The following is a 27,243-nucleotide window of genomic DNA, read 5'->3' as shown; positions in this document are numbered from 1 at the left end:
TTGGTTAAGCTAGATGAACTGGGAATAAGGGGGATTGCAAAAAAAAAAAAATGGTTCCAGTCATATCTAGAAAATAGAATACAGATGACTGAAATAACACATTTATCATGTAATTCCAACTGTATTGAAAAACATATTTCTGACCCCAAACATATAAATATAGGTGTACCACAGGGTAGTATCCTAGGTCCAGTACTATTTTTAATTAATATTAATGATTTCCCACAAAGTATAAAGCATGGGCATACAATATTGTTTGCAGATGACTGTGCTAATCAGTGACACATCACATGTAGACCTAAGAGAGAAAGCTGAAGAAACACTAAAAATTGTATATGAGTGGGCAGCTAATAACAAAGTCACACTTAATATTAAGAAAACAAGTGCTGTGAACTTTTACATAAATAAAAAACCATATTATAATAACCTGAAGATAGGTAATGAAACCATACAATGGGTGGAAAGCAGAAAATTTCTTGACATGCGCATTGATAGTCAGTTGAAGTGGGAAGACCTGTAAAAGACCTGTAAAAATACTTCATAACAGAATCTCTACAGCATGCTATGCCCTCAAAGTACTTACTTCAGCATGCGATATTTCATGTATTAAATCAGTATACTTTGCGTATATCCATTCTGTTAGTAGTTATGGGATAATATTCAGGGGAGTGAACAGGAAAAATATCGAAGCTATATTCAAATTGCAGAAAAGGGCAGTACGTATAATGACCAAGAGTGGCAGCATGGCTCACTGCCTTGAACTTTTTAAAATGTTGGGAATCTTAACTGTCCCATGTGAATATATTTTTTAGAATGTAATGTACATTAAAAAAAAAAAAAAATTGACAAAATGTTAACAATGGTTCTGTACAGGGTTACGAAACTAGGAACTGCAGTAATTTGCATCTGGATAGAAAAAATGAAGTTGAAACACAACAGAGTCTACTGTACAATGCCATCAAGTTATATAATAAATTACCGCAAAACATAAAAGACAGAGACAATCTCCTCCTCCAAAGAAAAACTAAAAATTTTTTACAAAATAAAAGTTACTATACAGTAATGGAGAACTCGAGTTAAAAAAGGTTCTGTGTTAAACTATATGGAGAAATAATAATTATATAAGATTGAAAAATGTAAATTAGATTATAAGAAAATTTCACTATCAGCTATTGTGTAAGAAATAAATTTAAACTGTTAAATTGTCTATTATTCAATGACGAAATCCATACAATGTAAACTGTTTCACGGATTAATAAAAAATCAAATCAAATCAAATCCTTTCCTTTAGAATCCATATACCTACTCCCAAATCCAAATAAGGTCAATAGGTCGGCTCAAAGACATGGAGACTATGGATCATGTGCAGTCACAGCAGGATGGAGCTCAGGGTGGAGCTGCAGCACAATTTTCTATTCAGGTATGTTCGTTTCTCAATGAACAATTTTGAGGCTACTGGATTGTGTGTTGTTCAGCAGCATCTCCAGTCTCATTCAAATGGCTACTACAAAGCTCGGACCTCATCATGCCAAGACAACTCACTATATCAAGTCCTCAAAACATTGAGGAAGACACGGATAGGCACAGATGCAAGTATGACTGTGTACATACATATCTGATGGATACACTGTTTTCATATGGAAGTACTCCAATAAACAGTATACTTTGACCTATGTGGTACGGGGACTCCTCAGACACAATACAGGTTCGGCATCTGTAACTGTTACATCTATAGTTGGACCATGAAGTTATCTGAATATACCGATAAAAGTGTTGCAGCCTTTACAAACAGTATCCTGACCAGCTAGTCCTACACAAATTTCCTCAGCATTTCTTCCCATAAGCCCAATGGAGACACAAACAGTTACCCCTTCATCACTCAGGTTTTGAAAAGCAACAACATACCTCTTGAAACGTTCAGCTATCTCCTATGTCCTAAAATGATAGACATACTACAAAAAATTCTAGACCCACATCCTCCAGCCTGTAGGCGGTACTCAGTCACTCATCAGCCTAATGAGTTCACACCTTCAGCTAAATTTATAAACGCAAGGTGTAAGCACTGAACATCAGGAGCACCTACAGGGGTCAGACGACAGCATGGATGTACTGCGAGGAATACATGCTTGAATATAAATGCAGATGCCAGCGAATCCTCCAGTTGTGCTCTTGTATTTGACCACTGTAAGATTCCCACCTTACTCTTCTCTGCTATCTTCATGGTCACAATAGATAATTACTTTTAATTTAGGCAATATATTCCAGGTCAGAAAGGAACCTTGTTGTCATGTTAGAGGCTGGGTACAATCACAATCTGAGATGGTTTTCAGTGATAGTTATAAATGTGTTATGTCACAAATATGCAGATTTATTAAATGTGACACTTAATAAGACACACTTTCCACATTCTAATATTCAGTAAAATATGTCATTAATGTTGTGGCATCTGCCAATTAGAGCACATAATGAGCATACAAGCATTCATATGTCTTATGCAAAAGCAAGCTTGCCAGCCACTACTGGCTCTTAACACAACTCGCAGCTGCTAACATGCTGCATATTATTGTATCAACCTTTAACAAACTTTACACTACAAAAGACCCTTGCTGAATGTACTTGATACATTGCATGAGTCAGTCATGATCAGAACGGACATATTGTTGGTGCTCATAACCAAGGTAGCTGAAGTGACCAGTATTTCAAGAGGCATGTTATTGAAGATTTATATTGCATAGAGGGAAAGCAGGAAATCAGCATCTGCTACATCACACAGCAGATGAAAGTGCTAGTTGAGTGTCCATTACAGACAGTCACTGAAGAGGATTGTAATTGGAAAAAAAGATGACAATGACAGCTGCAAAAGTCACTGCAGAACCAAATGCTGTGCAGATGGAGGGAACTCTGCAAGCCAGGAACTGCAGGGCAAGATGGAATTTCAAAACCATAAATGATGTCCAAGCCATAAAACAAGAACTATGGAGCAACGAAAGAAAGTAATTTGGTGACATGAGTCTTGTTCCACACTGCTTCCAACTTCTGGCCGAGTTTATGTCCCAAGTGCGAAACACGAAGGGGATTCAGTAATATTTGAGCAGCCATATCATGGTATTCTATGGGGCCCATGGACACTCTGCAAGGTTGCATTACTGCCAAGGATTATGTGACCATTTTGGTCGATCAGGTCCATCACATGGTACAATGTTTGTTCCTCAATGGTGATGCTATGTTCCACGACAACAGCTCCCCAGTTCACACACCTCACAGCTTCCGTGACTGGATTTGTGAGTATGAGGATGAATGGTCACATCTCCCCTAGACACCACAGTCACCTGATCTCAATGTCACTGAGCATTTGCTGTCTGCTTTGGAGAGAAGCGTGCATATTGCTATCAAGTTCCATCATCAATACCTGAACTTGCCACTATTTTGCAGGAAGAATGTGTAAGTTTCCCTTGAAAACCACAAAGAATCTGTATTTCCATTCAGAGATGACAGGAAGCTATTTTCAATGCCCAAGGTTTTCCTGCACTGTATCAGGCATGGCAATGCACTGTGTTTATGGTGTTTCCGTATTTCTGACCACCCCCTGTACTTTTTGGTGTCATGGCTGGCTTACACCATAGGCATCAGCTTTGGACGTGACAACCCAGCTAGCTGGTATAAGCCTCATCATCTCATGCCAGTGTCCAAGTCAAGACTCAATCGTACTCCTGGGGCCAGTGGATAGGCTAGTCATGTTATTATCTTCATACACTCAGCAACCAGCCACTTTTCCTGGATACATTGGCAGAGATTCAAATCCCCCTTTGCCCCTGTCAGTCCCAGCGCAACCTTGGTAATGTAAGACAATATGACGAAACGGATGGGTTTCTCAACATGTAGTGGAAATGTTGAGTCACAGACAGGCACAACAAAAAGACCGCTAACCAAGTAAGCTTTTGGACAAACGTTTTCTGCTGAATTAAGGCAAAACACACACACACACACACACACACACACACAGACACACACACACACACACACACACACACACACACACACACACACAAGTGCAACTCAACAGGGAGCGTGTTCTATGGCTGTGTGCGCCGCCTTATAGGCGGGTGACCTTGAGCGGGATTTTGCCGCTGAGCGAGGCAGCCAGGGAACGCGGCCCCTAGTATTACTAGGGCCGCGTTGCACTAAAATCAAGTTTATCAGCGGAAGTGACGTAGCGATAAGGCGTCGCTGAATGGAGCTCTTGGCGCGCTTCCTGTTTCTGTGTCAGTTGACTGCAGGCAGCAGCACGCAGCACACAGCCATGCCGTACCGCCGTAGGAGATACACTAGGAGGAGCAGGATGCCAGTTTACAAGACTGTTTTTAGTTTTGATGAGACACCAAATCCAGTGTCTCAACAGGAGATATTGTCTGGGCCAATAACATTTGTTGGCTGTAAAATTACGTTTTCATGTACGACAAATGAAGTGCAACTCAACAGGGAGCGTGTGTGTGTGTGTGTGTGTGTGTGTGTGTGTGTGTGTGTGTGTGTACATAAATCTGAGTTACACATTTGTGAATGTTCAACCTTTTCATCATGCACAAGTGCTGCCAGCAGTTGGATATCACTATGGAAACATCAGCAAGTCAATGTAGCAGTGCACAGCAACTTGTGACCACCAGAATACACTGTATGATTGAATATTGTTATTGTTATTTTGCAACGTAATTATTGAATGATCATTACTATTTATCGCAATGGAGAATATTTTATGATTAGTTATTTTAGTCCACAACATGAAGCCAAGCATACAAGGTATTTTTTGAAAACAGGTACACATTTTTGAATAAATCTTGCACCTAAAATCATTAACAAATCATCTATGAACCACACAAAGAAAAATCTTCCTTCCTCCAGAAAAAATTCAGGTCTGAAAGTGTTAATTCAGAAGAAGGCTTATTGGCTGAAAGCTAACTTGTTTAGCACTCTGTTTGTTGTGCCTGTCTGTGACTCAACATTTCCACTACATGATGAGTAGCAGTCTATCCTTTTCATGAAGTTGTCATTATTCCAGTCTGAATTTTCCTTGATAATTTTTCTTATATGAAGTAACGATAACACCATCAGCTGTATTTACTGGTTTTAATCATACACAACTGGTTTTGGTATTACAATACACCATCTTCAGGTCCCTCTACGACTCTGGGTGATAACACTGACATCAGGAATCATCAAACGTAAAGCCAATCCGTTGGTGACATATGCACCTAAAACAATATTAAGTTTTGTGGACACTATATATAATAGAGGGAAACATTCCACGTGGGAAAAATATATCTAAAAACAAAGATGATGTGACTTACCAAACGAAAGTGCTGGCAGGTCGATACACACACAAACACAAACACACACAAACATACACACAAAATTCCGTGCGGAGGTTAATAATAGCTTTCGCAACCAACGGTTGCTTCATCAGGAAAGAGGGAAGGAGAGGGAAAGACGAAAGGATGTGGGTTTTGAGGGAGAGAGTAAGGAGTCATTCCAATCCCGGGAGCGGAAAGACTTACCTTAAGGGGAAAAAAGGACAGGTATACACTCGCACACACACACACACATATCCATCCGCACATACACAGACACAAGCAGACATTTGTAAAGGCAAAGAGTTTGGGCAGAGATGTCAGTCGAGGCGGAAGTACAGAGGCAAAGATGTTGTTGAAAGACAGGTGAGGTATGAGCGGCGGCAAATTGAAATTAGCGGAGATTGAGGCCTGGCGGATAACGAGAAGAGAGGACATACTGAAGGGCAAGTTCCCATCTCCGGAGTTCTGACAGGTTGGTGTTAGTGGGAAGTATCCAGATAACCCGGACGGTGTAACACTGTGCCAAGATGTGCTGGCCGTGCACCAAGGAATGTTTAGCCACAGGGTGATCCTCATTACCAACAAACACTGTCTGCCTGTGTCCATTCATGTGAATGGACAGTTTGTTGCTGGTCATTCCCACATATAAAGCGCCACAGTGTAGGCAGGTCAGTTGGTAAATCACGTGGGTGCTTTCACACGTGGCTCTGCCTTTGATCGTGTACACCTTCCGGGTTACAGGACTGGAGTAGGTGGTGGTGGGAGGGTGCATGGGACAGGTTTTACACCGGGGGCGGTTACAAGGGTAAAGCCAGAGGGTAGGGAAGGTGGTTTGGGGATTTCATAGGGATGAACTAAGAGGTTATGAAGTTAGGTGGGCGGTGGAAAGACACTCTTGGTGGAGTGGGGAGGATTTCATGAAGGATGGATCTCATTTCAGGGCAGGATTTGAGGAAGTCTTATCCCTGCTGGAGAGCCACATTGAGAGTCTGATCCAGTCCCGGAAAGTATCCTGTCACAAGTGGGGCACTTCTGGGGTTCTTCTGTGGGAGGTTCTGGGTTTGAGGAGATGAGGAAGTGGCTCTGGTTATTTGCTTCTGTACCAGGTCAGGAGGGTAGTTGCAGGATGCGAAAGCTGTTTTCAGGTTGTTGGTGTAATGGTTCAGGGATTCCGGACTGGAGCAGATTCGTACTGCAGCATTGGATCACTTGTTTACCTACACTCTTATTCTACTTTCCAAGTGTGTATGTTTGTGTTTGTTTGTGTGTCTATCGACCTGCCAGCACTTAATATATATATATATATTCTACAAAAAGTGTGATGATGATCCCAACGTCAACATTATCACCCAGAGTCATAGAGTGATCTGAAGATGCTGTATTATAACACCAAAACCGGTTGCACATGAACAAACCCAGTAAATATAGTTGGTGGTGGTGGTGGTGGTGTTGCTTCATGTAACAGTTGTTGTCCCAATATCCACCAGAAGATAGATGTACAGAGATTGGTAATTTTTAGTCCTACGTGCAGATTAAAAGGAGGGGTATACTACCCCATGCTGGCATGCATATCAACGGATTTAGCATGGAAGAGACAATATCACTGTCCACTAACGTTACCACCAAGCTCGGAGGACTCTACACGATAGATATGGGTATGGCCACTAGTTTGCTGCACCAAATAAATCCCAGGACGGCATTGGCAACTCTCACTGCAAGTACCAAATGGAACTATTTGTACTCCAGCATTGGATCACTTGTTTACCTACACCCTTATTCTACTTTCCAAGTTTGTTTCTGCTTTTTGATTTCACTGATTCTGGCATAACATAATGGTATCTGATTAGGTTTTCTAACCGAGGGATGAGTTCATTTGTTGGCGAGTTTACTGTCATGACAATAATACATTAGGTTGCAGAGCTGCTGCTCTGAACATTCATTAAAAACTTAACGTATTACTATCACATCAGAAAGCAAATAATTAAGAGTCAGACACTACAATTATACAAAACACAAAGATACAGAAAAACAGGTGGACATCACCCCACATTACTAATAATTAGCCTTGGTACAAACATGAGAGAAAAGGGTGGCAGTAATGTTGTCTATGATGAAACTGAATGGAATCACTAGAACAAGGTTGTGGGTGTTCTGGAGGAACTCATATTCAGTTCAGCATGGCATTAACCTAATTAACTGCCATTAATTACTGTAACTTCCATGCAGAGAACCACGAAAAAATTGAATAGAAAGATCATCTCTTTCCCACAGATGCTACTTGGGGAATGACTGTATGTAGGAGGACACAATTTCTACATTTAACTAATTGGTGTCAATGACGTGTTTCCGTAGAGCGTATGACTTTCCTCCAGACAAAGCACTAGAAATCAGTAAGTAACATGAAGATGAATCAATACAACAAATAATACGCTCTGTTTACAGTGAAGAACACACACTCTAGGAATGTGTGAAATGTATAGTGTGACATAATGTGCAATAAAAAAGGGGTGAAAATCTTTTAAGCTTTGGATTAGAAAATAAAATATGTGAACTAAATCAATTACATTAGCCATCAGGATGACACGTAAAAAACAATAAAGGAATTAACTGAACAATCCAACTGTACCTAAACTACACGACAACTCTCAATACACACTGCAATTTCATGGAACTTTCATCTGACAAATTTGAGTACCGGTACTACTAATACGTGCAGTAACTTCAAAACCCAGTCACTGAAAGAATGAGGGTATTCACATATGAGGTTTATTACTTTATTCATTAGTAGTATGTTTTATTAGTTCAAAAAATTTGCATGTATGCTCAATAAAACAACTCATTAAAAGCTTGGCAAGACATAGCATTCTTCTCATAAGTGATTTCCAGAAAAGTGGCATCTCTGAAAAATATCACCATTTCCAGTAACAGATTAATATTACTGCAAATATGTAGAATAAAATACAAAGTCATACTTTGCAACTAAGCTCTGAACAGAATACACTAGGAAGTAAGTGAAACATAAAGTAATCTCTGCCTGAGATTCAATAGTTCTATATCACTCATTTGATTCTTTATCCAGATCTTATATGTGACATTTACTACCACTCAAACTTCCTCTTACTTTGAGAATGGCGAGAGGGCTTACCATACAACTGACTTCTGTGGCTAACAATATTCTTTACAACTATGATAATGATCTTCCCTCTACAACACTGCTGGACTCATTTTGCTGTCTTATTCATACCACTGCCATGGGACATCAGAATTCCATGCTAATTATGCTCATCTTCCTAATGTATTTCACACTTCACTACATTTTCTTAAAATATTAATTATTTTCATTACAAACCTTCACAAATTCCTTGTCCCTCAGTGATATTTCATGAGTTTTTACATGCCTTCCATTCATATCTTGATAAATCAGTATTATTGTAGGATTTGGACAACCATGGAGGAAATTAAGGTCTTGAACCTGTAGTTCTTCCATTCTACAGGGTAGAGAAAAAACAAAGAATACAAGTGGGTAGTATAAATGTTTACATTTTATTCACACAGTAGAAATTAAAATCATGTTTTACCAAGAAGATATAATAATTCATTATAATTGCAATTTTTGTATTTACATGTGGGTAGATGTGATCCAGATATTTTGGCAAATGTTTGAGTTAATTAATGGAAAAAATAAAGGTAACCATACATTGAATGTATGCAATGATAAGTGTTCAGCAAGCACATAAACAAGACTAAGAAATGACTAGAAGTGGTTCATGGTATCGTCTACTGCTATGCACTGTGTGGTGGCTTACGAACTATGGACTATGTAGAGCTCTTCATACCCTTTAATCAGTGAGGTGCAATCTCAATCATCTTACAACAAATAAAAGATATTTAAGTATCGTTAGCTCTCCGAAGAGTAAGAATTCTGTAAATATTGATATCATCACAAGATAGCTATTGTAAGGCTACCACAATGAAATAAGGAATGCTTCTAGAGAGAATTAAGTATGGCATAGACAACTTTACAAAACTAAAGATGAAACAAGTCCCACTATTGCACTATTCACTCCTGACCACATTTTGAAAAGTTCTTGAAAAGTCATTACACAAAAAGATTGTGGAGCAGCTTGCAAATTTAAGCTTCACTGACAAAACACAGTTTGTCTTTCAAAAAAGTATCTCTACACATGAAGATATTTTTTCATTCACAAACAATGTCTTAAGTCACTGAACAGTAAGAAGTTGCTAACCGGCATATTTTTTTGTCCGACCAAGGCAATCGATAGTGTAGACCACCAAATGGGCCATTCCATGCCAAGGTCTAGTTGTGGAAAAAGTTTTCACATGGCTGTCACCAAATTTGCCGAAATTTTGTGTGAACATTTGCACATGATCCAAACAAACATTGGTAAAGTTTTACTTTTGCCAATTTAATACTTGCAGAGATAAAGTCATTTGTTTGATCCTATAGTGCAGCTATGAACAGTGCACCCATGAGATTTAGGCAAATTTGAGATGTAATATCTCCAGCAATGTTTTGAAAGGAAAAGAACTAGGTCATCTTTTTGTGCTCTTTTAAGCGAAATAATAAAAAAAGATTTCCTGAGTGTTTTGCATATGAATAATCTGCAGCACAGTCAGCCGAAAAAATACACACTTGAAAAAAAGAGCAAAGTTTAGCTTTTTATCTCTCCAAAAGTAACTGCTGGATAAAGCTGAAACTTGGCACATATAAACTTACTAATACAAGATCTTAAAATATAAAATTTCATTCTCCTAGTTCTTTCCATCAGAGTACAAATTGAAGCAAATTTGATGATGTTCCCAACGGCCCAACTTTAAAAAAAAAAGAAAGAATGTTCTGCATACTCTTTTAAACCATTTCATTAGAAACATCATGTTCTAAACCATCCAAAAAACTAGATTCAGTTTTGCAATGCAATCATATTAGCCCCTAACAAACAATAACAATGGGCCCATATTGTAGTGGTACTCAAATCTAACATCTTTTTTATGTTCTACAATTGTTTAATACTCTCTGTTGAAGATAATATCAAAAGTCCTGATGGTTAGGAAATGACCTTTACTCATAAAAACTGCACGTAAGTAGTTTTTTATTTTTTAGACATCTCTACAGCACTCAGCTCTAAAAAATTTTTTTCCTAAAAAATTAAATTGAATAAGGAATTGTGCCTCTAATAATGTGAGGTTATCGTATTTGAATTGTATGATTTTTTGGGTTCTGTCTTATCAAAACTTCTTCCCAAAATTCTACCAGTGACATCATCCGCCTGGCAGCATAGTTTTCCTCGAGACCTTCTACAGCAAATTAATGAAACCTGTAAACAAATCAAGTAGCTTGAAGCAAACATACGCTTAGGACCCTAAACAAGACCTCTGCTAGCTCTGGCCTCTGACACTTATAGAAACGTATCATTTCCTGTGTAAAGAAACCCTTATCATGCTTGGGAATCTGTGGTTAAGAGACCCATCTGTGGCTGCTGTTGCACAGATATCGAGTGTGTCCCCTATGGTGATGGCAATGCTAGTTTTGACACTTTAAAAGAAATTGGCAGTGGTTAAGCCATCATGGACCATAAGAACACAGTTACACATTTTTTCATCAGCACTCTAATGTTCCACATAAACTGTACACTATGCTAAGCAAAGTATCTCACCTTGGTAACAATAATATACTCAGCAAATCCCAGTTTGGGTTTCCGAAGGGTTCCTCTACTGAGAATGCCATTTATATGATCACACACCGGATATTACAAGCATTAAATAACAAAATAGCACCAGTAGCTATTTTGTGTGACCTATCCAGGGCACATGATTGTGTGAATCATAGTATACTCCCAAATAAATTGAAGTTTTATGGGATTGATGGTATAGCCAACCAATGGATCGTGTCATATCTAACCAAAAGAATGGAGGAAGTTGTACTTGGTAGTAATTCAACCAACAGAATCCAGGGACATAATTCTGACTGGGGAGAAATCACATACGGAGTTCCCCCAAGGCTCAACCTTAGGTTCACTACTGTTTCTCGCATATGTAAATGATCTATTGCCTAATGTACAACAAGTAGAATAAGCAGAATTAGTTCTTTTTGTAGATGACACCAGTATTGTAATCACTCCCTGTGTGTGTGTGTGTGTGTGTGTGTGTGTGTGTGTGTGTGTGTGTGTGTGTCTAAAAATAAAGATGCTGTAACTTACCAAATGAAAGCATTGGTATGTTGATAGGAGACAATGTCTGCTTGTGTCTGTATATGTGCGAATGGATGTGTGTGTGTGTGTGTGTGTGTGTGTGTGTGTGCGCGCGCGTGTGTGCGTGTACACACATCTGTCCCTTTTCCCCCCTAAGGTAAGTCTTTCCGCTCACGGGATTGGAATGACTCCTTACCCTCTCCCTTAAAACCCACATCCTTTCATCTTTCCCTCTCCTTCTCTCTTTCCTGATGAAGCAACAATGGGTTGCGAAAGCTTGAAATTTGTGTATGTGTTTGTGTGTGTGTTTTTTTTGTCTCCTATCAACATACCAACACTTTCGTTCAGTAAGTTACAGCATCTTTATTTGTAGATATATTTTTCCCACGTGGAATGTTTGTGTGTCTATCGACCTGCCAGCGCTTTCGTTCGGTAAGTCACCTCATCTTTGTTTTTATATATAATTTTTCCCACGTGGAATGTTTCCTTCTATTATATATATATAGAGGGAAACATTCCACGTGGGAATTTCCTTGTGTTTGTTTGTGTGTCTATCGACCTGCCGGCGCTTTTGTTTGATATATATATATATGTCTGTGTATGTGTGGATGGATATGTGTGTGTGTGCGAGTGTATACCTGTCCTTTTTTCCCCCTAAGGTAAGTCTTTCCACTCCCGGGATTGGAATGACTCCTTACCCTCTCCCTTAAAACCCATATCCTTTTGTCTTTCCTTCTCCTTCCCTCTTTCCTGACGAGGCAACCATTGGTTGCGAAAGCTAGAATTTTGTGTGTGTGTTTGTGTTTGTTTGTGTGTCTATCCACCTGCCAGCGCTTTTGTTCGGTAAGTCACCTCATCTTTGTTTTTATATATAATTTTTCCCACGTGGAATGTTTCCTTCCATTATATATATATATATATATATAAAAACAAAGATGATGTGACTTACCCCCCTTACCTTAGGGGGGGAAAAAAGGAAAAAAGGACGGGTATACACACACACACACACACACACACACACACACACACACACTATATATCCATCCACACATATACAGACACAAGCAGACGTATTTAAAGACAAAGAGTTTGGGCAGAGATGTCAGTCGAGGCGGAAGTACAGAGGCAAAGATGTTGTTGAAAGACAGGTAAGGTATGAGCGGCGGCAAATTGAAATTAGCGGAGATTGAGGCCTGGTGGATAACGGGAAGAGAGGATATACTGAAGAGCAAGTTCCCATCTCCGGAGTTCGGATAGGTTGGTGTTAGTAGGAAGTATCCACATAACCCGGACGGTGCAACACTGTGCCAAGATGTGCTGGCCGTGCACCAAGGAATGTTTAGCCACAGGGTGATCCTCATTACCAACAAACACTGTCTGCCTGTGTCCATTCATGCGAATGGACAGTTTGTTGCTGGTCATTCCCACATAGAATGCGTCACAGTGTAGGCAGGTCAGTTGGTAGATCACGTGGGTGCTTTCACACTTGGCTCTGCCTTTGATCGTGTACACCTTCCGGGTTACAAGACTGGAGTAGGTGGTGGTGGGAGGGTGCATGGGACAGGTTTTACACCGGGGGGCGGTTACAAGGGTGGTAGGGAAGGTGGTTTGGGGATTTCATAGGGATGAACTAAGAGGTTACGAAGGTTCGGTGGACGGCGGAAAGACACTCTTGGTGGAGTGGGGAGGATTTCATGAAGGATGGATCTCATTTCAGGGCAGGATTTGAGGAAGTCGTATCCCTGCTGGAGAGCCACATTCAGAATCTGATCCAGTCCCGGAAAGTATCCTGTCACAAGTGGGGCACTTTTGTGGTTCTTCTGTGGGAGGTTCTGGGTTTGAGGAGATGAGGAAGTGGCTCTGGTTATTTGCTTCTGTACCAGGTCGGGAGGGTAGTTGCGGGATGTGAAAGCTGTTGTCAGGTTGTTGGTGTAATGCTTCAGGGATTCCGGACTGGAGCAGAATATATATATATATAAAAAAAACAAAGATGAGGTGACTTACCGAACGAAAGCGCTGGCAGGTCGATAGACACACAAACAAACAAACACAAACATACACACAAAATTCAAGCTTTCGCAACAAACTGTTGCCTCATCAGGAAAGAGGGAAGGAGAGGGAAAGACGAAAGGAAGTGGGTTTTAAGGGAGAGGGTAAGGAGTCATTCCAATCCCGGGAGTGGAAAGACTTACCTTAGGGGGAAAAAAGGACAGGTATACACTCGCACACACACACATATCCATCCACACGTACAGACACAAGCAGACATATTTAAAGACAAAGAGTTTGGGCAGAGATGTCAGTCGAGGCGGAAGTGTAGAGGCAAAGAAGTTGTTGAAAGACAGGTGGGTATGAGTGGCGGCAACTTGAAATTAGCGGAGATTGAGGCCTGGCGGATAACGAGAAGAGAGGATATACTGAAGGGCAAGTTCCCATCTCCGGAGTTCGGATAGGTTGGTGTTGGTGGGAAGTATCCAGATAACCCGGACGGTGTAACACTGTGCCAAGATGTGCTGGCTGTGCACCAAGGCATGTTTAGCCACAGGGTGGTCCTCATTACCAACAAACACTGTCTGCCTGTGTCCATTCATGCGAATGGACAGTTTGTTGCTGGTCATTCCCACATAGAATGCATCACAGTGTAGGCAGGTCTCTCCCTTAAAACCCACTTCCTTTCGTCTTTCCCTCTCCTTCCCTCTTTCCTGATGAGGCAACAGTTTGTTGCGAAAGATTGAATTTTGTGTGTATGTTTGTGTTTGTTTGTGTGTCTATCGACCTGCCAGCGCTTTCGGTCGGTAAGTCACCTCATCTTTGTTTTTATATATAATTTTTCCCACGTGGAATGTTTCCCTCTATTACACACACACACACACACACACACACACACACACACTCACACTCTCCACGTGGGAAAAATATATCTAAAAACAAAGATGATGTGACTTACCGAACGAAAGCGCTGGCAGGTCGATAGACACACAAACAAACACAAACATACACACAAAATTCTAGCTTTCGCAACCAATGGTTGCTTCGTCAGGAAAGAGGGAAGGAGAGGGAAAGACGAAAGGATGCGGGTTTTAAGGGAGAGGGTAAGGAGTCATTCCAATCCCGGGAGCGGAAAGACTTACCTTAGGGGGAAAAAAGGACAGGTATACACATTTGTCTGCTTGTGTCTGTATATGTGTGGATGGATATGTGTGTGTGTGCGTGTGTATACCCGTCCTTTTTTCCCCCTAAGGTAAGTCTTTCCGCTCCCGGGATTGGAATGACTCCTTACCCTCTCCCTTAAAACCCACTTCCTTTCGTCTTTCCCTCTCCTTCCCTCTTTCCTGATGAGGCAGCATTTTGTTGTGAAAGCTTGAATTTTGTGTGTATGTATGTGTCTGTTTGTGTTTCTATCAACCTGCCATCGCTTTCGTATGGTAAGTCACATCATCTTTGTTTTTAAATATATATATGAAAATGGAAGAAATGGTGAACAAAGTTCTTAAATGTATCATTGACTGGTTTTCTGTGAATGGTCTCACCCTGAATTTCACAAAGAAACATCACATTCAGTTCTGCACTTCTAGGGGTACTGCACCAGTGATAATTGTAACACATGGTGATGAAATAATACATACGGTGGAAACTTCAAAATTCTTAGGTGTCCATATTGATGAGAATATAAATTGGTAAAACACATTTTGGAACTCCTAAAACAACTTAGTTCAGCCACATTTCCACTTGGAATCATAGCAAATCTTGGGGAGAGAGAGAAATCAGTAAGTTGACATATTTTGCTTATTTCCATTCAGTAATGTCATATGGAATAATGTTCTGGGGTAACTCATCTTTAGGAAAGAAGGTCTTCATTGCCCAAAAATGTGCTGTAAGAATAATATGTGATTCTCACCAGCGATCATCTTGTAGACTTCTGTTTAAGGAGTTGGGCATTCTGATTACTGCTTCACAGTATATTTATTCCCTCAGGAAGTTTGTTGTTAATAATCCACTACAGTTCAAAAGGAACAATAAGGCACATAATTACAATACTAGAAGAAAAAATGAATTCATTACTCAACATTAAGGTTGTCTTTAGCACAGAAAGGGGTGCACAACACTCCAACAAAAATTTTTGACCACTTACCCACTGACATCAAATGTCTAACAGACAGCATGGTAAAATCCGAAAATAAACTGAAGCAGTTTCTCTTTGACAACTCCCTCTATTCCAAAGAAATGTCTATATTTGTAATGTGTAAAAGGAGGTGGATAGGAATTGTAGCTCAATCTCTACATCTTGTTTTCATTCCAGGGAAAAAAAATGGTGATGTTTAAAGTACAAATTAATTTGTAATATGAATGTAAAATGGCTTGTTCCACATGACGATTTATCGCGCAAAATGATCCATGGAACATGAAAGTAAATAACTAACTAACTAACTAACTAACTAACTATACCTCAAAGTGGAATTAAATTAGCACATCAATAGAAGACACAATAAAAAGACAGTCTCATAAATCTCTGTAACATGAATCCATTCCCAAACATGTCAGGAAGACTGCTATGAACGTACGAAAAATTTGCACAATGTGATAATGGTATAAAATCTGAAGACTATTTAAATAATGTGTGCAGCACCTATTGTGCAACAATTTTACTACCATGATCTTCACTGCCTGCACAGTTAAATTTTGAAGTTTATAACCAGTTTGGTTCTGCAGTTATAGCAGAACAACAGACTGAAATATGTCATCATGAGTTGTGACAAAAAGACACTGCCCCCTCCCCCCCCCCCCCCCCATTTGTAAAGTTTTGCGAGTTATTCTTTATCTCACTTCCTAGTCATAAAACGTTTTAATATTGCCTTTCCCAATACAGTGCTAAAGAAGCAGCAGTTTGAAATCACGACCACATCACAATACATATATTCTCTTTTAGGTTATTTTGTAAATAACTCCCCTGCCTATGAAAAATACTATACCATTGCCATAAGACTAGGCAAAAGACTGATCTCCACTGTGAGCTACTGAATCTGTTGTTAACACAGACACTAGTACAGTATACCAGTACCAAAGTTTTCAGTTCCCTACCAAGCAATATTAAATTCATGAGAGTGAATAATCCTGATCCAACAAACATACAGAAGTACTTTTTGTCCGTAAAACAGTGATAAACAAAATTATCATTTAAATATTTAATTACTGGCACAGCATTCAAAATAGTAATTGTACATACCTTTAACTGTCCTGACGTGAATGATACAAGATGTCCTAAATTCTGTGTTCATTATTACTAACATTCTACTTCATATCTGTGTGGAGGCATTCCATTTACTACAGTGCATTTCCTAGGATTAAATGGTAATTTTACAATTGTTCCATGGAACAAAAAATAAAATAAATAAGAACAAACAAATATACCTTATACTTGAAGCTTTCAGCTCACTGTTGTCTTTTTCAAGAGGTATTATTTTGAATAGGCCATCATAAAGACGAAGACCAATAACTCGGGCTTCTGGATCAATTACAGCTATTATTCCCGTCTCTGAAGGTTTTCCTATTCTGTCTGCTACATTACCATGAGCTTTAGTTATTATTTCCAGGTTGTCACCTTCTCCAACACATTCCAGTATCATTGCATTGTACCTTGCAGTTACAATGAACAGTAAGTCTTTAGTCTCATTCTGTAAATTTGAAAATGGCATAATTATTGTACAAATTTATATTAATAATTACATGAACATAAAACTACTACATAGGAAGGCTATCGAGTAAGAATCATAAGAATTAATTTAATTTTACGGTGGTAGTGGTTGTGGTTGTAGTTGTGGTGGTGGTGGTAGTAGTAGTAGTGGTAGTGGTAGTAGTAGTAGTAGTAGTAATAGTAATAGTAGTAGTAGTAGTAGTAGTAGTAGTAGTGTCCAATGGAATGGGTAAAAGGAGTAAGGAGATATGGAGGACAAGGGAATGTTGGAAAGGAGGGATGCTGCTGGCAGGGAGGGAGAGGCAGCAAGAAATTTGGTATGGAACGCAATGAAGTAGAAGAGTGGGTTTGGAGAAAGGTGGAGAGGGGTGAGGGGTGAGGTGAGAAGGAACTGAGGAAACGGGGAGACTGTGAAGAGAGAAGTGGAATGGAGATTATTGCAGTAAAGTGGGAGGCAGAGCAACAGAGGAGGGTGTAGGACAGGGTCTCCTGGAGACTGAAGCCAAGAGAATTACCGAACACCATTTTAGTATAAAATGGATGGCAGATATCGAAGTGGAGGTGCTATTGATATTTGATGGGCTTTATACAGACAGACATTTTAGGGAGCCATCAGGAAAGTCAAGAATAACGTCCCGAAAGATGACAACCAAGGCCAAAGTGGACCAGGTGGAACAGATACGAGAGTGTGAGATGGTGGAGGAATGATTGTAGAGTGCCTTTGCCCTGGATGAGATCATGGAGATATTGTCAATGAACCTGAACCAATCAATTGGAGACACAACATTGTTGTTACAGGTAGTCTGAAAAAACCAGTTAATAGATGTTACCACTGATAAATTGTTGTATACGACTGGGGTTAACCCCCTCAGCATCAGTTAAGGCCTGAAGATGGTACGCTGGAGCAGCAAAACTGGCAGTCATAATAAATAACATCGTAAGGACAGCTGTAGGTGTCATTTTATTACGTAAGTGAACAGCTTAAGTCCATCAAACCTCCAATCAGAAGTTTAATAAACATAGTAAACATGGTCCTTAGTAGGCTGTAATGTAATTTTTATTTAATCATGTGATTAGCTAATTTCGACTACTTGTCATTGTCAAGCACCTGTAAAACCAATATGGAAAATCACTACATTGTCTGCGTATGTTGCCATGTATAAATAACACTTTACACAACTCACATTAAGAGGATTTGCTGTTGATAACACAACATTAAATCGGTTCTTTACATTTCATTTTGTATTACCGTTTATTATATTAACATTGCTGCACAAATTTCTTACAACCACATGGTAACTGACAACAGCTGGTAAATGAAATGATCGTATGGCATTTATTGGCCGGGATATCCCCTTTGGGGTTTGGTCACTGTATTGCAAGACTTTTTAGTTGGCACCACTTTGGGGACTTGTGTGTCAATGATGATGAAAATGGTGATTAAGGACACACAACACCGAGTCCCCTGCTGGGAATCGAACCTGGGGCCCCCTCACGTGGTAGGCGGTAACGTTACCGCTGTGCTACAGAGGCGGACACAGCAGCTGGTAATTTGTTGTCACAGATTCGCATTCATCCAAAGACTGAAGACTCTTGATAGCACATATCATAGGCACATTACATATATTGCTGGCGTGCCAGACTTAGTTGATGTCATGTATAAAAACTGTCAGTGACCAAATAATACATTAAGGGCATACAAATGGATATAAAATATTATATACAGTACATGGCATATCACCAAGTAAACTACTTTATTTTTATTATTATTATTATTTATTTTATGGCCTTCATTGGACCACTGTAGTCAAAAATACAAAGTTCTAAACAAGTTGTTACAGATGGATACAATTTGGTTCGACAATAACTTAATATATTTAGGTAATATAATTATTAGAGGCTATTCTTATATGAAAGGTGTTTTGCTCTTCTGTCTGCCCAATATTTCTTCATTCTTTCAGATATTTTCTTTCTTTCTTCATCTGAGACAACTCTTCCTGTACTCCTTTTATTGATTTTCATTTGTAGTCTGGTTTGCGGGTCTTGCAGTATTCTGGTTTTCTCTGTCTTGTTTTTTAGGTCATCTACTGTAATTTGAAGTTCTTTTATATCTTCCTTAAATTTCTGTGATCCATTTAATGTCACTCTTGCTATTCCACAATTTTTGTATTATTTTTTTACTAATTCTGTTTTCTGGAGTTCTCATCAGATGTCCAAAGAATGAGATGCGTTTCTTCCTGATTGTGCTCATGACTGGTTCTATTTTCATATATACTGTTTCATTTGATGCTATTCTCCAATGTCCATTTATTTTATATTGTTTATTTATACATGTTCTAATTATTCTTCTTTCTATTTTTAGTATTCTGTCAATTTCTGCTGTATTAGTTGTTTTGAAGATAGTTTCAGCTGCATACGTTATTTCTGGTTGTGTAACTGTTTTATAGTGTTTTAATTTTGCATCTATAGATAGGCTTTTTTTGTTGTATGTAGTTTTGGTAATGTAATTTGCATAGTTCAATTTTATTCTATTTTGCCATGATGGCTTCTCATTTAGATTGTATGTTATTATTTCGCCTAAATATTTAAATTTATCAACAATTTTGATTTCCTGTTCTCCTATTGTAATTTTGTTTGCAAGTGGTGGATCAGTTAGCATAATCTCCGTTTTTTCAAATGATATTCTAAGGCCTACTTTCTCTGCTATTTCTTGTAGTAATTTCACTTGTTGCCTGGCTTCTTGAATGGTGTTGGCTAGGAGAGCAAGATCATCAGCGAATCCCAAGCAGTTTAAGCTAATATCATCTTTTGCACTTCCAATTCTTATCCTCTTTGGTTTGTCCTTGTACCATTCTCTCATTATGTATTCCAGTGCACAGTTGAAAAGTAATGGTGATAGGCAGTCACCTTGTCTTAAGCCTGTTTTTATGAGGAATGGTTCCGAAATTTCTCCTCTAAACTTCACTTTTGATTTAGTGTTAGTTAGAGTGAGTTGTATTATTTTAATTAGTTTTGGATGGAGTCCTAGATTTCTTAAAATTTTTAATACTGAAGGTCTGTGGAGACAGTCATATGCCTTCTTAAAATCTACAAATGTTATTGCCAAAGGTTTGTTCCGTTTCTTGTAGTATGCCATAATCAATTTTAAACTAATTATCTGCTCTGCACAGCTTCTCCATGGTCTGAAACCTCCCTGATATTCCCCTAACTCCTGTTCTAATTGCTCCTTGATTCTTTCATATAGGATCTTGGATAGAATTTTAAATGTGCAATCTAGGAGAGAGATTCCTCTGTAGTTTTCTGGGTTGCTCTTATCTCCCTTTTTGTGTAGTGGGTGGATGATAGCTGTGGTCCAATGTTCGGGAAATTGTTCTGTTACCCAAATTTTTGTTAGAGCCATGTGTAAGGAGGTCTTGACTGTGTCATTTGCATATTTCCACATTTCAACAAAAACCTGATCTTCTCCACATGCCTTATAATTTTTTTGTTCTTTAAGAATTTCTTCTACTTCTTGGAAAGTTGGAGAGTCTAGTTTGTTAGGTTTGGTTTTTATTAGGGTATTTATGTTGATTTGTAAGGGTTCTTTGGGTTCCTCGCAATTCAGAAGTTTGTAAAATGCTTTTGCCATGATTTCTGCATTTTCCTTGTTACTGTGTGTCATTCTTCCATCTTCATCTTCCAGTATTAGTGTAGGGGCCTCATATTGTTGTAGTTGTTTCCCAAAGATTTTGTAGTAGCTCCTGGAGTTGGTTTTATGATAATTACCTTCTATAGACTTTATAATATCTTTATGAAATCCTCTCTTGATTCTTCTAATATTTTGAGTGAATTTTTTTTCTTTCATTTTTTAGGTTGATGGCATTTTCTTCAGTTTTATGTGTTTGAAACTTTAACCATGCTTGGTGTCTATCTTCATGGAATTTGTCACATTCTGATGTCCACCATGCATGTTTCCTTCGTGGGTTCAAGGGAGCTAGATTCTCTGCTTCTTTTTTAAGATTAGGCACTAGTTGTTCTATATCATCTGTTAATTTGATGGTTTGTGTTATTTGTTGGTACTTATTATTTTTAATTAGCTGATGTGGGTCAAACCTCCTTTTTATTTGATTAGTTTTTCCGGTCCTCTTCTTTAACAGTGTGAATTTCATTTTAATTTTAACCATATAATGGTCTGAGCCTGTGTCTACTCCTCTCAGTACTTTAACATTGTGGATCTCCTTATGAAAATTTTTGTCCATACAGACATGGTCTAGCTGCCACTCGCCCTTCCTCCAGTCTGGATGTATCCATGTTTTAAGTTTACTTGGCTTCCTCTTAAAGTATGTTGATTTAGATATAAGGTTGTGTTCTCTGCAGAGTTCTACAAGTCTTTGACCGTTTTTGTTTGTAAATTTATGTAGACTCCATTTTCCAATTATATCTTTATATTTCCTTTCTTTTCCCAACTGAGGATTGAAATCTTCCAATAAGATTTTTACATTCTTTTTATTTACTCTGTTCACAGTTTGTTCTAGAAGGTCCCAAAATTTATCTACCTCTTCCTTTGTTTTTGTTAGACAATTTTTTTCATTTGTTGGGGCATGAGCATTTGTTATTGTATAGGTTTTATTCATTGTTTTAAAGCTTAGAGTCGCAATTCTTGGTGATACTGCTTGGAAATCCGTTACTGAATCTATTATTTTTATGTTTACTAAAAACCCTGTTCCAAACTGGGGACATTGTTTCACTGCCCTCGGTCCTGGTTTCCCATTATAAATTCTGTATCCTTGCGATTCGAATGGGTCCTCTGTGGTGTTCTCATTTCTTGGATCCCTATTATTAAAATTTTTTGTTTATTTAGTTCATCTGTGAGCTCCTTGAGTTTTCCGGTCTGAAGTAGTGAGTTTATGTTGTGTGTTGCTATATAATTTATTTTCTCATGTTTAATCTTCTTTTTGTGTTTTAGTGTGCATTTGGATGGTTGCAAACGCTCCGATTCGTTGCTGTCTTCTAGTTGACTACCCACCGAATCCGATGTAGCCTTTTCCTGCCTTTTTGAGCAGGACGGTGGAATTTTTTTCCTAAAAGACCTTTCCATTTTTGACTGTCGAAGGTTGTCAACCTTAGTTGGAGCAAGCTCCGATTTACAACTCCGGTTGTTAACCACAGAGGGTGTGTTTGGTCCGCGAGAGCTATTTTATTTCACTCAAGTCCGCCAGTAAACCGGTGAGGACTTCCCTGTCCGCCACCTGGGACGCGCCATGTAGGAGTATCACCTCTCCTCCTACTATTTTCATACATCATACTAACAAAAATATATATGAGATAAGTACAAAAGCAGGAAGGGTTTTGTGGCCACACAAGTAAGAATAACACTAAAATACAAAGTGTGAAATAAAAAAAAAAATTTTAAAAATCTGAGTTACCTTTCTGTACAAGTAGTCAGGTCTGGCTCCTGGGTATCTAGAAATAGCTTCAGACACTGATGACTTACAGCATAATCAGTCATTATACCTGGCACACCAGCAGTTGATAGAGTATTCTATTATTTGTGGAATTCTGAATGTAAATCATGTTTATTTTTGTTAATATTATGTTTTAAAGTAGAGTAGTTTGCCTGGTGATATGCCATGTAGTGTATATAATACGAGGGTAGTCTGAAAAGTCCTTGGAATGGAATAGAAAAAAAGTACTTACATGACTGAAACACTTATTTTTCAATGTAGTCTCCTTGTAGACTAATGCACTTGATCCAATGATGTTCCAGTGCCTTGATAGTTGTGAACTTCGGCTATCAATTCTTTGTTTGAAGTGAATCTTTGTTCACCAAGAAAAATCTTCAGTTTTGGGAAGAGATGGAAGTCTGACGGAGCCATATCAGGTGAATAAGGCAGATGTGGCAACAATTCATACCTTAGATCATGTAATTCTGCCATGGCGATGGCACAATGTTTTTGATCCAGCGTCAAGAGTCACAGCACCCATCTTGCAGATAATTATGTCATTTCTAATTTTTCAGTTAAAATTTGATATACCCTTTCAGATGACATCTGGCATGTGTGAGCAATTTCACGCACTTTCAATCGGCGATCTTCCATTACCATTTTGTGCACTTCTGCAATGATTTCTGGAGTAGTGACACATCTTGGCTGATCACCACGCAGATCATCATCTTAGCTCTCCCGCCCAAATTTAAATTCATTTGTCCACTTGGCAACAGTTGAATATGAAGGAGCAGAGTCCCCCAGTGTGCCGTATTTACTCGAATCTAAGCCGCACATTTTTTCCGGTTTTTGTAATCCAAAAAACCGCCTGCGGCTTAGAATCGAGTGCAAAGTAAGCGGAAGTTCTGAAAATGTAGGTGCCGCCACAACTAACTTCTGCCGTCGAATATATATAGCGCTACACAGGCATGCTTTGCAGGCACATAGATAAATACTGGTGCCAAAACCTCCGAGTCAGTAAATAAATTTAAAAAAAGGTGGAAGATGAGCTTTTTTCTACGTCCCGAGTTTCGACCACTGCATTTTCATACATTATCCAACGAAGTAAATACAAATTCCGTATTATTCATATTCGAATGTAGCAGCATTTCGATGTACTATGAAAATCCAACTGGCAACACTGTTTGGGATGTTTGTCAATATGGCCAACTCTACGTTCTGAATTTTTTCCTACCTGTGAGAAGAGATGGTTGCTAATAGGAACTTTTATGAATTGTGAATCACATGCAGTATTCTCTTCACCATAAGAATAATACAAATATAAACATTTTGCCATGTATTCTTTCGTGTTTGCTGCTATCTCATTTAAATCCTGTCTGCCTAATAAACTACGAAACTAGTGTGAGACAACAGCAAACGCGGAAGAATATACATCATGTCATGTTTATATTCGTATTATTCTTATGCCTAATAGCGATACAGCCAGAAATGAAGCACGGCAATTGACTAGATTTTTAAATCTAAGATGACTCTAATTTCTGTGCAGAGTGTAATGAACAAAAGAGGCATCTGCAAAGATTTTCAAACGGCGAAAAATTTTAGCTAGACTCTCGTTCAGAACAACTTCTATCATACGCAGTCTATTATTTGGTTCTTGTTGGTCATTATTTTAGAAAGGAGCAGTTTAAGTAACAACAAATAGCAGTCTCTTGCCATTGCTTCGCTAATGAGACAATTCCTCTCTTTTTTTTATTGTAAGCGACGGCAATGCACACAAAAGCAAGCCATGCCGCGAGCAGCAACAGGTCGTAAACACACATTATCAGAATGCGACTAACAATGCATGATACAGTACAATAATGCATTTTCAGCTTAGAGTGACGTAAACACCTATAACAAAGAGAACGGCACTTATCAGATCAAAGAAAAATAAGCAATCGATTCAAACTAGATGAAGCACTTGAAAAAGGAAGGGTTCCGGTATAAATACGGACGGAGCGCCTGACGCATAGCTATGGCTACCTGGTAAAGCTTAACTGCTAAGCTTACAACTCGAACCAAACTACTGTAGCTGTATCGTCATTCATTCGACCTAAATTGTGTCTCATATTACAATGGACCAACTTTGTTTCGATTTGGAGGTGTGGCCTGAAACTTTTCTCTCCCTTGAATTTTGAGTCTCAAATTTCAGATACGGCTTAGATTCGGGAAAATTTTTTTTCCCTTCATTTCGAGTCTCATTTTTCAGGTGCGGCTTAGATTTGAGTGCGGCTTAGATTCGAGTAAATACGGTATTATGGAAATCGCCACGAATGTCCTTTGCTTTCATAGCTTTCTTTATGAAGTACTTAATCACTGCTTGAATCTCAATTTTTTTCCATTTTCGCAAATCACTGTGCGGCAACAACAACAGAGCCACGTCACTGCCACAACTCTCTTCCAAGAATACTGATGTGGCACGTGTTTACAAGCCAAAGTCCAATGAATATCATGTTAACAACTTGTTGCGCTGGCACTGACCTCTCGTGGTGATTCCAAGAACTTTCCAAACCACCCTCATATTTCATGTCCATTTGTATGCCCTTAATGTATTCTTTGGTTGCTGGCTGTTTTTATACATGACATCAACAAAGTCTGGAACGCAAGCAATATTTGTAATGTGCATATGATATGTGCTATCGAGAGTCCTGTCTTTGGATGAATGTGAATCTTTGACAACAAATTACCAGCTGCTGTCAGTTACCATGTGGTTGTAAGAGATTTGTGCAGTAACGTTTTATCTTAAAATGAGGTGTGTAAAGTGTTATTCATACATGGCAACGTATGCAGACAGTGTAGTTCTTTTCCATGTTGGTTTTACATGTGCTTGACAATGACAAATAATCAAAATTAGCTAATCTCATGATTAAATAAAACTCACATGACAGCCTATTGCAGACCATGTTTACATTTATTAAGCATCTGGAAGCAGTGGATTCCCATAAATACAAAATTCCAGTCAGAAGGAGGGACATACGAACAATACTGGGAGGTGGTAAGATCAGAAGGAAAACTAGGAAAGATATAGACAAACAATGAGAGAAAGAGAAAATAGTTGTAGAATATGAGATAAGGACAAAGGATTGATAAAACACAGTAATGGGATATAAGATAGCCACAGAAGCAATATTAATATGATGGTGGAGAGAACTGGTGGAATACGAAAACAGAAGGAGTAAAAGTTACCTGACAGCATATAACTGATATGCTGAGTGGGAAATAGCCATCTAAATACCAAATAAAACACCTTCCATTTCACCTGGTCCTCTTCAGCTTCATACTCCACTTTCTTGGATGTTAATCTTCACCTCTCTGATCCCTCCATAAAAGCCCCGTCCATAACTAGTCCACCAACCACCAAAAGTACCTCCAATAGCTGTCATCCCTTATGTATTAGAACATTCTTTCTTTAATCTGGCCACTTTACTACTATCGTAAGGATGTTGTAATAAACAACAGAAAATCCAGAACAGAAAAACTATATAAATTAGGAGAGAAAGAATTACTGTGAGCATGCCTACACAAACATGCGCGCGCGTACACTCCATGGCATGTACGGACTCCTGGATTATTGTTAGTAAAGCATTGTGGTGGTAGCACTGGTTGATAGCTTGTAGGCTGCTCAAGGAGTCAGTACAGAGAAGAAATGACTTGCCAGAGCACGAGCAGATGCGCTGAACAGCACAAGAAATGGCTGCCAGCTCTGCAGTGAAAACACTGCAGCCATCTGGCAAGGAGTGCAGTTCAATATGTCCTACATGAACATAGGCAAAGGCAACGTGACCATCCGCCATCAAGCTGTCGGTGTAAACAACTTCATGATCCCAGTACATGTCAAGAGTCGAGAGGAAATGACAATGGAGAGCTGCGGTGTTACCTGAGTCCTTAGGACCAAGTGAGGTCCAGGCGAAGCTTTGGCCTAGGTGTACACTGCGAAGGTGTATGTGAATGGACCTTGAGTATAGGTGGTAAAGGCAAGGACTCCACTTCACATAGAAGAGATCAGGCGCAAACTGCAATCTTAAGCCCTGACCTGGGCCTCCGATGCAGGAGATGAACCGCCGTGGTTGGGAAAAGGAGACAGTAATTCGGATGCCCAGGAGAACTACGCACATGCACAATGTAACTGGCGAGCAGTTGTGCATGCCTAACCTTCAATGCAGGGACTCTGGCCTCCACCAGGAAGCTGGTCACCGGACTCTTCCTAAAAGCTCCTGTTGCCATTCGAATGCCAATGTGGTGCACTGGGTCGAGTAAACACGATGCCAAGGGTGCCGCCAAACCATAAACCAGACTCCCATAGTCAAGGTGGGATGGAACAAGGGCTCTGTACAGCTGCAGCAGCGTAGAGTGATCTGCACCCCAGCTCGTGTTGCTCAGGCAGCAGAGGTCATTGAGGTGCTGCGAGCATTTCTGCTTCAGCTGACGAAGATAAGGAATCTGTGTCAAAAACCAGTCATAAGAATCGATATGTCTCCACTACAGTGAGTGGATCATCATTAAGGTAAAGTTCTGGCTCCAGATGAATGGTACGA

The 27,243-nt window shown here is 39.2% G+C and overlaps 1 protein-coding gene across 1 annotated transcript in view; it reads right to left on the bottom strand.

The window, feature by feature from the left end:
• The window catches only part of LOC124784801 (DNA damage-binding protein 1), a 176,864-nt gene that overhangs the window by 107,195 nt on the left and 42,426 nt on the right, over positions 1-27,243 (bottom strand). The window contains exons 3-4 of the mRNA XM_047254130.1: positions 16,964-17,226; positions 8,695-8,833 (exon numbers count right to left, since the gene is read on the bottom strand). Of these exons, the coding sequence (XP_047110086.1) occupies positions 8,695-8,833; positions 16,964-17,226 (402 nt within the window). The remainder of the gene's footprint in view (positions 1-8,694; positions 8,834-16,963; positions 17,227-27,243) is intronic.

Source organism: Schistocerca piceifrons, chromosome 1 (assembly GCF_021461385.2).
Source record: "Schistocerca piceifrons isolate TAMUIC-IGC-003096 chromosome 1, iqSchPice1.1, whole genome shotgun sequence".
NCBI lineage: Eukaryota > Metazoa > Arthropoda > Insecta > Orthoptera > Acrididae > Schistocerca > Schistocerca piceifrons.
The sequence above is the reverse complement of the archived record's forward strand: the minus strand, read 5'-3'. Positions and strand labels throughout refer to the sequence as shown.